Here is a 15,754-nt window from a genome sequence, read left to right as displayed (position 1 = left end):
TGATCAATAAAAGAATGAACCCCTCCAAACACACTCATACACACACATATACACACAGAGACACACAGAGAAACAGACAGACAGATATTCATCCCACAGCTAAAGGACAGGTTGAAGAATCTAGGCACTTTGGCTAGGTCAGATCTCTTGAGCTATAATTATGTTTGAATTCCATGAACAGAACTGTTCTGAACCAAGCTCTTGATTTTCCTAACCCTAAATGTGTTTGTCTATAAACGAAATATATTATGTTATTAGGTATCTTTTAGAGAAGATGCAGCCCCCAGAAGGCTCACACTACCATATTATGCATTCCATTGATGTGAAAAGTTAAACTGCACCCTGTGTAGATGATGTTTAATAGTGGAATTATAATATATATAACATATATATATTATACAACACATATACACACAGAGACACAGAGAGAGAGAGACAGACAGACAGACATTCATCCCACAGCTAAAGGATATATATATGTGTGTGTGTGTGTGTGTGTGTGTGTGTATTTATAATACTTTCCACGTTCTTAAATAAATATCAATAGTAGGGCTATTTTATTTAAATATTTTCTTCTGTGTCTGATTAGTGCATTTCTACTAAAATGTGATGTACTTTTTAAAATGTGGGAGGGGACACACATACATTCTTTACTTAAATCATTTTTGAGTTGTAATTTGACTAATTCTGTCAGTTTTTAAACTGTCAGTGGTGTTTAGGAGAACCCATACATTATTTGAGTATTCTTAAAATTCACCCATACTCAGCACTTCTGTTAAGCCACTAAATGAATGCCTCTCAGTTTTATCACCTTAATTTGACCTAAGGATAGCCCTAGGAGGAGATGGGCCAGATGACTGACTCTAAAGGCTACACGCAGCTCTGCATTTTATGATATTGACAATAGGTAAGCACACTGAGGGGAAGGCTCAGGAGAAAGAAGGCACACTTCCAGCATCGATGATCCAGGGGCAAAAGTGAATGTCCCCACCACGCCAGGAGAGGGGTGCAGGCAAGACATGCAGGAGAGGGATGTAGGAGAGGGATACTCTGGTTTGTAGAATCACAGGAAGCACCTGGGTTTTTTGTTTGTTTGTTTGGGTTTTTTTTTTGTTTTTTTTTAACAATTTGACAGCAAAGAATTTGTACAAAGCCATTCCACATTTTCCAACCTAAACTCAAATCTCCTTTGTTACAAAATAGAAGAAGGGATCAAATTAGCATTCATGATATCTTTTTTATTTGTTTGTATACTCATTTGTTTCCATAGCTAATAGAAACAGCTTTCAGTAGCTGCTGATAACCACAGTCCTTTTCTGTTATGGAAGTTTCCAGCATCTAGACTTGTCAAAAAAAAAGGGGGGGGGGGGATTAGCTCTCTGAATTACAGATTTGACATTAACATTGCAATTAGTTCAAGATTCAACTCCACAAAACTCTGAGCTAAGAAATATTCATCTGGACTGAAGAAAGATTTAATAACTGAACTCATAGAATCCTTGGGCTGTGAAAGAAATGGCAAGTACCCAGTGGCGGAGGTGATTTAAAACTAAGCAATCTACTCTACAAAATTCAGTGGCCTCCAGGGTGTGCTGAATGACGCAAATGAATGGAGAGAGAGGACATCTTGTATCTTGGTTCTGCTTCCGTCCTTTGAATGCATATTAAATATATGTAAGTCTTCAAGAGAACTTGAAACAGGGACCCATGAACTAAAGATGCCAATATCATGACTTCCTTCACCCTTTAAGACTTCTCCAGAGTAATGTCATCAAAGAAAAAGAAATGCAAGTAGTCTCAGCTGTTCATTTCACAACAATATTAGTGTTAGATGGAATGGAAAATTACTAATATCACTTAGAAAAATACAGTAGATAGTAAATATCCTTGAGCTAGGAGTCAAGAGTCTGTGGTATCAGTTCAGATACTTTGTTAACCAGCTGTGACTAGGGGCAAGAATGGAGATACTGCATCCCATGAAATAAGCACCCAGTGATGTCTAAGTTCCATGGATGTTCTGAAAGTTAAAAATAATTTTAGACACTTGATAGTGATCTCATATCTATGGGTATGTATACAAACACAAATGCCATATGGAAATGAATCAGGCACCACTGAAATCTCAGGATTCAGAGCTTTTGCATATTTTGAGAAGTTAATCTAATTCTTTCACACATAGGATTTGAGAGGCCATTACACAGAGTACAGGACAACTTGTAACTGACAAATAAATTGCCCAATCCCAATGAAAGAGGACACTAGACTCATTCAGGACCCAATTGTGGAATTAAGGTTTCTTAGCACCTATTATTATATATTATATAATATGTTTTATATACATAACAATACCTATTATTAGAAAGCTACCTGATGGTCATTTTATTGCTTGCTGTAATACTTAGCACTAAGTTAGTCCACAGATACTTAAGAGTTCTTGTTTTATCCAGTTCCTGTTCTTGGTGATAAACAGGGAAAGACTGGCTGCTTGTGATGTAATAGTAACTGTGCGGCTAATATAAGGACTGGAGAACCTTTAAGAGCAAGAGTGACTGGCTTTGGTGGACCAGGCTGGCAACCCTACCCTTAGGGAATTTCAGGCAGGAGGGTGGCTTAGAAAAATCACAAAATGGGAAAAGGGTGAGGGAGGATGTTTGAACTGGGGCTCCACAGATTACAGTTTCTCTCCAAGATGCTCTTTGTGAGTCAAGTTCTGTCACCCACACGTAGCAAGTGTCAGCCATTATCTAAGCAGTGGGTAAGTCTCTGTAACCTTCCAGAACCTTCCATTGCATTGCAGACTTTTCCTGGAGTCTAGTGAAGCTATCGGTTAAAAGGTTAAAAGTTGTTGTTATGTCTACTCCGTGGCCTGAATGTTTGCTTTCTGAGCACTTGTGAAATACCACCCCTAGGTAATTAGCATCCTCAGCACCTCCATAAGAGCCTCTCGCTGAGCAGATTTCAAATGCACAGGATGCTATTGACTGTAGTCACAGTGCTGGACATTTCATTCCAGAGCTTCCTGATCTAACTGCCTTTCCATTCACAATCTTCACCTCCAGCCCTTGACTTACCACCAGCAGCAACTCTTTACTTTCTGGTCTGAGTTTGACATTTTTAGAGTCCACATGGAAAACAAACCATGCAGTATTGTCTGTCTGGGGCAGTCTTTCCTCTCTTAGCACAGGGTCCCCAAGTCCTTACATGACATTGGGAGCAACTCTTCTGCAAAGCTTGAGCAATATTCGGTCATGTATCTGTGATATACCATGTCCATGTATACATATATCACATTCTACCAGCTGTCCATGGCATTTCCTGTATCCACTTATCAGTGGGCATTTCAATTGTTTCTGTTTCTTTGTTATTGTGAAGAGCTCTGAAATGAACATGGAATGTTCAGTTAATTACTTATTCAGTGTGCTAATTTTGCTAGGATGTTGATTAATACTTAAAATAACTAGACGTTCCATCTGTCCAAAGTGATCATTTGCTCTGGCATTTTGCTTGATTGGTCTTTGCAGTGGTGAGAAGTGCAAGGTATTCCACGTGCTAGCCCATTCCTTACCCACTGAGCTATAAGTCAGCCTGTGGGCCCTTTTGAATGGGTGCAGACATTTCTTGCAAACACAAGGGGGTCAAGGAAAAGCATCCTTGGCCCAGAAGGGGACTTCAGTGTGCATCTTCCCTGAGAGCAGAGCTGGAAGCCAGCATTTGCCACTTGGAAGCGAGGTTTGAGTAGAGAGGTTGCAGAAATTACAGAAAGGCTTTGTAAGAGCCTTGGAACATGAAGGTTTCTACCATCATAAAAACCATCCTAGAAACAAACTCAAGCACAGACTGACTGCAAATGGAGAGAGCATTGTGGAAGCCTGTGTGTTTTCAAATGAATGAACTCATGGATGACCCAGCTTTCTGTTACTGGCTTAGTTCAGTGACCACAGTGATCTTCAAGTCCATCTGTTGCTGCAAGGGACAATATTTTTTTTCTTTTTAATGTCTGAATCATATTTGACTGTGTGACCACAAAATGGTCACCACAGGCTGTGGGGATTAGGAAGCTGCATAGATGGCTTACATAGACCATGTTATAGCTAGAAAAGATGAAAGAGATCTGAAGTTAACATAACAATAGCCAGCAAAAAATGTGCTGGTTCACAGTAGCTAAAAGAGGGTATTTTGAATCATCTCGTATTAAAGAAATGATAAAAGCACCAGGTTAACGGACATGCTGATTACTCTACATAAGGCGAGGACATGTTGAAACCACATTCTACCACGTAGCTAAGTCCAATTATATATGAGTAAAAAGTAAAAAACCTAGAGTCTAGAAATTTAAAATGATTTAGTTCAAAATTAAATATGGAAACACAACTTGTGAGAATGGCTATTAAAGACACATATTCAGATCTTAGATACAGTATTTGGAAAGGCAAAGAGGGGAAGGAAATTGCACCTCCTAAATGAACACTAATCGTGAGCTATAGCAAAGGGCAGTGCTCGAGCCACGGTCACCACATGTGACATGCATGAGCTGTCTGTGGTAGAACCCTCTGTCTTCATCTAATTAGCATCATGAGTTCTTGGATAATTCTTAGGTGGAAGCTATCAATGGAACTGTTTTTCACCTACTGATGTAGGGAAACTGAGAGTTGGGAGTGAGAAAGGGAGGCTTTGACCCATCCTGTGACAGGGTAGATATATGACCTTCACTGGGTCTCCCCTCCCCTGCCCACCCCACCCCCGCACCCCACAAACTTATCAGGAAAGCACACTGAGGGATTCAGACACACAAACACAAACACACACATACAATAAGAAGACTCTCCTACTTATCTGTTTTGTTCTGCATTTTGCTTATTAGACAAGTTTATAGTGAATACAAATATTGGTCACTGCATTTCTGTGTGTTTGAACACTAGGAGACAGAGTCCTTCCCTGTCCAGTAAGCGTGTGCCTGGCACTCAGGTCTAATGTCAAGCAGGCCTTCTATTTGTCTAATTATCTTCAGTGCTAATACAGGCTTTCAGGAAGGCCCTGGGACTTCCTCCGGCCTTGGGCAGCATTCAGAGGGCATAAAACAGCTCGGTAATTATCTCTCCATATTGGGAAAGAGGTAATGTTTGAATAAATGAAACACACACACTGATAATCAATAACCCCAGCCTCTCTTTTCCCACATCTACAAAGAATGAAGCTACTTTTAATCAGCTCCTCTGAGTGATTGGTTTTGCATTTGTGTGTGTTTGTGGTATGCTTGGGTACGTATTTGATCGTGTTTTCTGTGTATATGTGGGATGGGGTCGGGGCAGCATGTAGGTCTAAGATTCAATCAAGTATCTTCCTGGATCAGTTCATTTATTGAGGCAGGGTTTCTCACTTGAACCTGAAACCCATCAATTTGTCTAATTTATCTCTCCAGGGATTCCCCCCACACTTGCTGGGATTGCAGGTATGCCAGAGTGTCCCACCAACATATACATGACACTAGAGCTCCAACCTTAGGCCTTCACATTTATTTGGGATACCTTGCCAACTGCATCATTTGCCCAGCGCTCTGCATACTATTCTTCTCGTGACTCTATAACGCCACATAGACTCAACAGACTCACCATTGTCTTGCATGGTACATTATATGGACCTATAAATGACAGATATACATGAGTTCAAAATATAGAAAAATATAAACACATGAAATCATTAGGTTTAAAAAAATAACGTATTCTGTATTTTATTGACTGTAAGCTGTCCAAATCGAAGAGACTGCCATCTGCTAATGAAGCAATCACCAGCGATGTCAGGGTCTGCACCTCTGAAGCAGGAGGCTTTTCTGGGAAATTGTTGTGAGAGGGGTGTCCCATGAACTGAAATGGAGCTTACGAGGGAGCTGAAGAGTTAATAGATTCATCACATGCACAGTTACAGGAGATTAGTTGAGGATCTCTAGAGTCGAACTCATAGGGCGAGATCTGGAAAGCAGGACAGTAGGCTAAGATCTGAGGTAGCAAAGGACCGGGGTTAAATATTCCGTGCTGAGGCTAGAAATTATAACAAATAAAACAGCAAGGGTTTGGCCAGAAAAGACAGATTATTCCCCATTTTGGTAAACTGAACACTGTGAGTTCAAAAAATGAGCAAAGCGAATTACAATGAAAGCGCTGATTTGCATCTTTTCAGGTCAGAAAAGGTTTTGAAGAATATACTCTACAAAAAAAAAAGGAAATGAAAGTGGTCTTTGGAAAAGGAAATGAAGTAAAAGAAGGTTACATGTTGACTGTAGTGACATGCCTGGGTTGTGTAGTCTGGGGAAAGAGCCGCTATCCCCACGCATTGTTTTGATCCTAAGAGGCTCAGAGGCCAAGCAGCCGCTGAGAGCAGTGTTTGAAAGCCAGGAGCACAAGTACCAGAGAATCCCAGCCCACAGCATCGGAAGAATCGCGGCATTGGTAGATGTTGTTCATCTGTCCAGGGCTGCTGCCTCCTCAGACCTGCTCCCTCAAGTCCCCAGCATGTGCGTGGGTAGCACGAGGCTGGCTACATTTGGTTTCTAGTAGGGGCTAGGTGCCAGTGGGTAGCTTTATAAATAGCTCTCAAGAACAATGGATCCTCTGGAAATGCTTTGGGAAACTGAATGGGAGGGGAAGAAGCAAAGACTAAGGTAGAAAAGAAAGAATCATCACCCAAAGTGAAAAGCCAAGCGCCCCCTCCCTCCCCTCCTGCTTCTGGTCCCTCACGTTCCTCCCCCCTCCTTCCTCTCATAGACACCTTTATCCACACACAAACTGGCAGGAGGTGGGAATCACAAAACCCTATTTCTACTGTAGTAAATAATGACAAAGGCAGAAAGCTATGAATTTTCTATGTGAAAATGATAATGTGACTGACTGGAAATTCCCTGTATTTTCACGCTACCACACATATAAGCATACATATGTGTATTTAATATTATATAAAGAAAAATTAAAGAAAAACTTAAACATGCAAATCTGGCTTAACATTAACAGTGTTTATCCTCTGTAGTAAATCATTTTCTTCCTCTGTGCCTGTCTAGGATACTTAGTAAGTAAACAGCAAAGGTAGCTTTTTTCTAAGATAAACTTCTAAATAAGGCAGAGTTACAATTACATACCATCAATTTGCTTCCGTCCTTCTGCCCTCCCAGGGCTTAAGGCAGAGCTTGGGAAGTGGCTGTGAATTCCCCCCAAACTACTGCTTAGCCTCTACTGGATCCAAACTGCACTATTTCAATGCTTGTCAAATAGAAAACCAACTTTCCCAGACCTGTCTGTGTTCTGCCACCTCCCAGCCCCTTAGGGAAGCAGACACTAACTGGCATTGACCACACAGGGTCCCCGATTTCTTGCCAGGAAGTACTGGTAATCACAAAAACACAAACCCCAATTAATCAGGAGCTCTTGGAGTAGGGCCCAGGCATGGGTGTTTATTTTAAAAGCTCCCCAGGTGATTCTAATGGGCAGCCAAAGTTAAGAACCATGGCTCTAATGGATTAATTTACTAAGGGGGGTATTTGAATATGGCCTTTGGAGAGGAGGAAATTAAAGTGGAGAGGTTTGGTTGTCCAAGGCCAAGTTATTTCATGGCCTTGAGCTTTGTGAGAGAGTGATTATGTAAAGAGAATAAACCTCCGTGTAGAATGGGCCAAGCCTTCAAAGTTGGCAAGGTCAGTAGACGGCCTTCCTTAGTGCATGCGGAGGGCTGACATCAGGTTCAGTGTTTTACTGAGGAAAATGCTGTGCTTTGGAAGCTTCCTTCCAAGGTATTCTTATTTTACAAAACACAGCAGAACCCAAGTGTGATGCTAATGCCAGGGGACTGAGGTATTTGGACTCCAGAGCCTTCCAGTTTCTTCTACAAGATGCTGATTGGTGTGGGAGACACGCTGGCTGGTAGAACAGTGGCCTTTTGAAGCATTTAGACACTGCAGCAGGAAACCAGTATGAATGGTTTTTTGTTCCCGTATCATAGGTTGTGCTCCGGAAGACTAACCATGGGTAGATGGAAGCAAAGGTTCCCTAGAGAATTTAGGATCCCATTCTTCTTCTCCATATCAAGAAACCAAGTTCTGACTCAGTTTGCTCTCACTATAGCAGAGACACTAGACCAAATCAATGAAGTTCCTCACCTGGCATTGTGGTCTGTCTCCAAGCAGTAGCAAAAAAATAAATACATATCATGAACAAATGGACTTATAACCATCATGACATGGTGAAATTATGTCATCACCCACCACTTACTGCAGGTAGTAAGCCAAATCCGGGCCAACCCTGTGCTTCTTGGTCCTGGATACATTCCCCTTACCTGAGTAGGGAACTCTGAGGGCAGTGGGAGCTTTGAAGTCACATGGAAGGCATGTGGCACCCTTAAAGACCCAGGCCAGTTCAGACCCCAAATCTGCCATATTTGCGCCAATTACCTTGGCACTGGAGCTGGGTCAGAGGGAAATGCAAGGTCCCTGCCTCATGTGCACTTATGGCCAGGTCTCTGTCTCCAGACCTTAGCCATTGGCTTCTCAGCCATACTCACTGTTACTTCAAAGCTAGCTACCCCCACTAGAATTCTTTCACCCCTGCTTTTCTCACAGCTTGGTCAGCGCGGTTATAGTCAATGGGTTTTTCTGAAGACTGTCCGTCCTGTATCTCACCTGTTGTTAAATCCATTCCTGTTTAATGCCCAGGCTCATGGTTTAGAAGAAAAATGCTGCTGAACTTAGACAGAGCTCGAAACAGGTGTCTTCCATTTCCTCTTGTGGCTGTAGCAATGTATCTCATTTAGGCAACTTACGCCAGGCCTGCCAGGCTCTCAGTGCCTTGCCGAACTGAATGCTTTCAGATGCTTTGCAGTTAGCAAAACGGAAGCTCCGCGGAACCCACCAAAGTCCTAGCCTTCTAATGCTTGAGAGCAGTAGCATCTGGGTTTCCCCAGCTGCCACCTGCTTCCTCTCAGGGAAATGTGTCGAGTCTGTGCATCGAGGGGCATGCAAGTGTTCTTGGAAACCTGAATGAAAATCTTGAGTAAGCATGTCAATATAAATAATACATTGTCTTCCCAGAAATCGTTCATTTGACAACAGTACCTTCTGCTGTCTCATCCTCCCTACTATTAAATGATCCACATACAGGAGGATGGCTTCCATCTAGCTTGTAAAATCTACTTCTGTAGCAGGTCAGACAGCTAAACACACAAAGCACACTGCACTTATGTACTGTAAGAACTCTCTGTCAAGATCAATATGAAATTCATAAGTGGATTTAGTGAGTAGAAATTCCTCGGCAAACTCTGACCACAGCAGCCTCTCTGCCTGGGTGGGGTTACTGGGCAGTCAGTCAGGTAATATTTGTGAAGTCGTAAAATAGATAGCATGCTGTGTTTGAGTCTGATAAAACCATAATCCACAATCTGTAATCCTCACTCAGGGAGGCTCATCTTCAGACTCACAGAGAGCATGTCTGGGAAAGGAAGCCTAGCACTCTGTGAATAATCGCCAGTGACCTTGACCTGTGTGTAGCCTGACAGTGTCCCCTCAAGGCCTAGAAGAGGATGGTGAGAGGGCCAGATCCCCTGTGAGTGCTGGAGACTGTGCAAAGTCTTGAACCCTAGCATCTTGAAAGTGCACTACCCTTTCTACCTTCTCCACATACACTGCCTTCTACAGTGTGCTGGTGTTTGCCCGAGGTGGAGCAGGAGGAAAGAGGGGGGTCTTGGGCAAAACAAAGGGAGCCTCAGGCACCATAGTCAGTCTGAGATTCAGAACTATGTGCTGGTGGGGGTCAGGACCAGAGAGTGTTTGGTGGGCAGAGAACTTCGGGGAGACCTATGCCAGATGCCTTCGGTGCCTCTGACCCCCAAGGTCCAGTTGAGTGCCTTTTCTGCTCACTCCACCAGCTTGCTGCATAGACAGTGACACTTTCTTCTCTCTTCTCAGAGTGAGACAAGATGCAGATTAAGAAAAGAGAAAACAAAAACTCCAATCCAAATTCCTCACACCACCACACCCACAGCCCCAGAGAAAGGTTCACCAGGCAGTCTGGGAGTTTACATACAGACCATGACTATTGCAAACCAGTGCAGGATCCCTTTAAATATTCATTTCCTGGTTTGTTTTTTCTGTCTTCATGTATACTGAAATGGCATCTGTCACCTGAGCAGGCTGCTCACTGGATGTTAAAAGGCGCAGGCAGTCTGCAAGCTCCCTGCACTTATCATGCAGATAAGAATCTAGCAGAAGTAAGGGAGGAAAAGATAGGCTAGCAAACTGGAGAGAAAAATATATTCATAAATAAAATAATCATTATATGGAAATATTTCAAAAAGAGGCGAAAATAAAAATTGGAATGCAAAAGAAAAATGTGGGCCTCCATAATCCATATTGCCTGCAAATCGGAGAAAATATATCATTTATAAAGGTCCATACAAAGTAATATGGGGAATATATCTGCTCCATGTAAATTTATTAAATGCAACTTTCTCTTTCTCTTTCTTTCTTTTAGATAAAAAACCTCTTCATGAAATAAAACCCCAAAGTAAGTTATTTTTCCTCTTGTGAATATAATTTATTCTCGTATTTGCTGCATTACCGTTGTATTTGTTCCGGAGCCAAGGAGAACCAAAGTCCTCTGACAGACCCAGGGCTTTCCGGGCCTCTCCTCATTGAGTTTGAAGTCACATATCGGAGGTTTAAATCAAAAAGAAATATGCACACCCTTCCCCTCCCTCAAAGAAAAAGTAAATCTCTCTTCTTGATTCTTTCTGCCTATAAGTCCATTTCTCCGCAAATGTCATCTACGATTCTTATTTCTGGAGAGATTTATAGCATTAAAATTAATAAATATTTGTCAGTACACACTTGCATGGAAAGCAGGCTTGTGGGCAAAAAGCCTGGCTCTTAGCCCTCCCAGGAAAAGGCAGGGAAGGAAGGGTTCTGAAGAATATAAACCTAGTCTCACCTGCTGGGACATCTATGGTCACTATGGAGATTAAGAGCCTGCCCTCCACAGGGAAATAAATTCAAGCGGAGTGTTGGTGCTGGTGCTGGTGAGCCTTTAGTCCCCTAGCTACAGGCTTGCTTTATGAAGAGGCCTTTGGATTATTTCCGTTTTGCATCCAGAGGATTTAGGGAACGAGAGCATATCTTACATGATTGGCAGCTGGCCATTTGATCGTGTGGTCCTCAGCTTTGACTGCCCTTATGGTAACCTAGATGCCTTTTAAAAATTGTTTCCAGGCTTTACCTGGAAAATCAAAATTGGGAGTCGGTGTGGGGGGGGGGGCGGGGAGGAGAGATCAGAATCCAGAAATCTTTAATTTTTCAGAGCTGCCCAAGTGATTTCATTGCATAGCCAGGTCAAGAGACATAGCCTTAGCATTGTCTGGAGGGAGACCATACACAGGGCAGAATCTTGGAGTGTAATGGCAACATAATAAGCATATCCTACTTAGGAAAAAAGGGAATTAGAATCTGTGATGATGGATACTACTAGGATCTACATGATAGTATGTTTAAGGAATTGCAAAAAATTAGAGATAAAGAAAACATACTAGTGCTATATAGAGAATCATACCATATATATTCTATATATGTGCATATATGTACATACACATACTATATATATAGTATATATTTATACTATACTATACTATAATATATATATATATATATTCAGCATTGTGTGTATGTATACATGTTGGCATGAGTTCATGTTGAAGGGAGGAGAAATTTGTCTTTCAATATGCATATATACATAAACACATATATACATATGATATATATGAGAACATATCCCCATATTGTAAGCTCTGAGGAAAGAACCACACAACTGGCATAAATAGTAAAGTAGACAGCTGTCCAGCTGCTTTGGAATGTAAAGCCTGGAAAACCTGTCTGTGTCTAACTTCTCTCATTTAATACAAGATGAATGACTTTTGATCATTTAAATCTGCAAGGTAGGGATTCAAAGCTCTTAGGAAAGTTAACAGCTTTTATTGGCTAACTTCTTTGGAAAAAAATACAAATAAAGACCTCAGAAGGCAGACAGAAATAGGCACCCAGGGGTAGGCATCAGGACACATGAGAGGAAAATCCAGACATTTTGTTTCTGCTCCACTACATTGCTCGGGGAGCTGGTAGTCAGAGAGGCCACTAGCTTGGAATCTGAGAAGTCTGTAAAACAAAAACTTTCTCAGTATCTTTATTCACTGATACCAGCTGCTTAGAAAGCAACCCTTGGTACCTAGGTAGCAGAATTCTGGTTTCATGAACACTTGCTTTTGAAGACTGAGTTGGGAACAACTGGGCAGTGTGTGTGTGTGTGTGTGTGTGTGTGTGTGTGTGTGTGTTACATGACTACATTGAGGGGAGGAGAATTTTGACTTTCAATGTGCAGCCTATGCCTGTGTCTTGACTCCCAGGGTAATAGCTGGGATGAGTGGACACTTGACTGCTTCTTAGTCTCATTAGCATGCCACCCCCTGGTTTTGTGTACCATATGACAAGATCACAGTTGTCCATGTGGTGACCAGTGATGAGGATTATTTAGAAATGCATGTGTGTGTGTGTGTGTGTGTGTGTGTGTGTTTTTAAACATTAATTTCATGCTCAGTTTGTGAGTCCTGTGCCTTTCTAATTTGGTTACATCTGTACTTTCAGCTGTAAAGCCCACAGAGGCCGTTTCTTTTCTGTAGGGACTCCTGAATTCATTTTTACTTAGGGTTCTTGCTTCTAAGCACCATGCATAATTGCTGGATGGTGCAACAGAATCGCTTAAACTATTTTAATTTGTGATTTCCCCTAAAAATAAAACTGTACCAGAATCAACGAGATTGCAAAAGGTTCCCAGAGGAATCCAGTCTGGGCTTTGTGAGCGGCATGGTTAGAAGTGCATTACCCAATTTCAGGCTAGGCGTTCAGTGAATGTGGGGCTGAATTTAAGGTGACATGAATCATCACTGATGCAAAATCAAAGTCAATTATGAAGATAATTGAGAAACAACCTGTTCCTACATATAGCGGTACACATCATCTTCTACAAGTCCTGGTGGGTAGACTCCATCAGTCAGACGGAGTTTTCTACACTGTTCTCGAAAACAGACAGGCAAGAGAGCTAGCTTTGAATTGCAAGGAGGTACAAAAAGAAACTGAAGTCTTAAGATATGTGTTGGCAAGTCATAATGACAAACTGGGGAAAATATGTGCACTGCATAGCTCATGAAAGCACTTATTGTAAATGAGATAATTTAATCAATTACGTTTCCTAATGTACTAAACCGAATGTTTCATTTTCTGCTTCTGCACATCTTAAATTATCTTCAGGTGCTTTATGAGATTTAATCATAGTTAATAGAAACTTCATTACCATCAAATGTGCTTTCAATAAATGTTGTGTAACAATGTCAGGAGGTGCAGTAAAATATAGTAGGTTCTGAATGGCAAGCACGAATCCCCAGAGTCAGACTGAAAAATGGTGGCGTTCTGACAATGAAACTCCTTGGAGGCTTGGAGAAAGGGGCTCACTGAATGGTGGAACGCTTAGGAGGGTGGCTGGATCTGTGCTTTCACCTGAGATGTGCACAGCCAGGATCCAGCATGACACCAGAATATTGTTCTGGGCTCTAATCTCTCTCCAGAACCCTCCCACACAATGTCTCTCTCCCTATAGAAATGAGTTCATGCAGGGCTGGAGAGATGGCTCAGAGGTTAAGAGCACTAGCTGCTCTTCCGGATGTCCTAGACTGAGTTTTCAGCATCTACATGGTGGATCTCAACCACCTGTAACTCCAGTTCCAGAGCATCAAAGGCCATCTTGTGGCCTCTGAAGGCACTGTATGCATATGGTGCACAGAGACAAATAGAGAGAGAGACTAATACATAGAAAATACAAATGAGTTTAAAAGGAGGAGGAGGGGATGGATGTGGAGAAGAAAGAGAAGGAGGGGGAGGAGGAGGAGGAAATGAACACTTTTCATGAAATGAAACCAATGGTTCTAGTTGTCTCAAAGACATCTGCAGTTGAATATCTCCAATTAGCCTTCGTTCCAACATTAAAGGTTCAATTTATCCTTCTTTGTCCCTGTGTCTAGTGCATCAGTCCCTCCCTCTTCTCTGATTTAGTAAGCCATTCGGTCAGTGGTCTGGGTCAGAAACCTGGACAGTCTCTATCTTCCTCACCTCCTGTATCCAACCAACCATCCCTGTCTGGCTCTTCTATGCTGAAACAAATCTCTGATTCACTGGCTACTTTCCATTTCCATTTCCCAATCATTTCCATCCATCCACTCAACAGTTACTTACAAGTCCTCACTGTGTACTAAGATAGGTTCTGCTGAGTGGAAAATTTGCCCTAAGCACAACACATTATAGGCTCCATAAAGTTCACAGTTTTATGGAAGAAAGATGGAATAAATATAAATGTCAGGAAGTACTTGGCAATGATATGTCATGTTGTGAAGAGAAATAAAGTAGGGTGAGGACCTTGGGCAAGCTTTGAGGGAAAGTTGACTCTTTTTCAATAAAGTATTCAGAGAAAGACTCTGTAATATAGTTGCATTTCAGAATGACAGCAGAATGAAGATGGCACAAGTCTGGGGTACCTGAGATGAGGGTGAGTATTCAAGTTAGTGGACTAATAGGAAATGAAGGCTCTGAAGGAAGAACTTGCTTGCAGGCTCTGAGGACATAAGAAGCCAAGGTTATATGCAGCAAAACTAAGAGGAGTGTCTGGTCAAGGCAGCAGAGGTGAGGTGAGAGGGAAAACTCCATTGCATTGCAAGCCGTCAAAAAGACTTTGACCTTGACTCCAAAGGGAGTGGAAAGTCATGGGGGATTTTATTCAGAACAACATGACCTAATATTTTCAAAGATAAACCATAACTTCAGTGTCAAGTGTAAACCTATAGGGAACCAGAACAGAAGCAAGGACATCCATTACAATGATCTATTACAACCATATCTGTCATCATAGCTATGCTCTTAGAAAGATCTAGGTCCAAGACAACTGTGGCTCAGACTGAATGGGAAATAATATTTAGGGGAAAAGGTCATATTTTGAATCCAAGGTTTAGATGCTAGATTGATATAAAAAACAAAGATGTCTTGGGTGGTTCCAAATTTGGGGCTATGCATAGGAAGGATGGTGTTGCCATTACTAATACTAGGGAAACATTATGGATAATTTTGGAAGAAGAGCTCAGAATTCGTTTTGAGAATCCTTTTAAGTGTCTAAATGGAGTGTAGAATAGGAAGTTAAGTACATGAGCCTGGAAGGCAGAGAAATGTCCTAGCTGGTGACGTGCATTTGGGACTTGTCAGTGCCAAGATGATATTTAAAGGTAGCAGGTAGATGGAGGTCGGTGTATAAAGAATATCAAGTAAGAAGAGCCAAGGATCAGACCTGGAAGGACAGACGGAGTTGGATATAAAGGAGGTCAGAGTCACTGCAGAGAAGATACCATAACTGCAGTAGCAAGAGAAGATCCAAAGGGAAAGAGAACGGTCCTGTAAATGCATAAAATCATGTCTATACTGATGACATGAAGGTGGAACCAAAACTGTCCAAGAGACAAAGGGAACAAGCAGGATGGAGGGAGAAAGAAAGAAAGAAAGGAAGGAAGGAAGGAAGGAAGGAAGAAAGAAAGAAAGAAAGAAAGAAAGAAAGAAAGAAAGAAAGAAAGAAAGAAAGAAAGAAAGAAAGAAAGAAAGAAAGAAAGAAAGAAAGAAAGAAAGAAAGAAAGAAAAGGAAGGAAG

General features: G+C 41.7%; 1 protein-coding gene across 6 annotated transcripts in view; it reads left to right on the top strand.

The window, feature by feature from the left end:
* Nucleotides 1-15,754, top strand: part of Unc5d (unc-5 netrin receptor D) — a 534,361-nt gene that overhangs the window by 435,151 nt on the left and 83,456 nt on the right. For 5 of the 6 annotated variants that reach the window (XM_052162699.1, XM_052162701.1, XM_052162697.1 and 2 more), the window contains one exon: nt 10,506-10,538. The exons of the other annotated variant lie outside the window; for it this stretch is intronic. In XM_052162699.1, the coding sequence (XP_052018659.1) occupies nt 10,506-10,538 (33 nt within the window). The remainder of the gene's footprint in view (nt 1-10,505; nt 10,539-15,754) is intronic. 6 annotated transcript variants of the gene reach the window in all.

The sequence above is a fragment of the Apodemus sylvaticus genome, chromosome 18, assembly GCF_947179515.1.
Source record: "Apodemus sylvaticus chromosome 18, mApoSyl1.1, whole genome shotgun sequence".
In the NCBI taxonomy this organism is placed as follows: Eukaryota; Metazoa; Chordata; class Mammalia; order Rodentia; family Muridae; genus Apodemus; species Apodemus sylvaticus.
The sequence above is the reverse complement of the archived record's forward strand: the minus strand, read 5'-3'. Positions and strand labels throughout refer to the sequence as shown.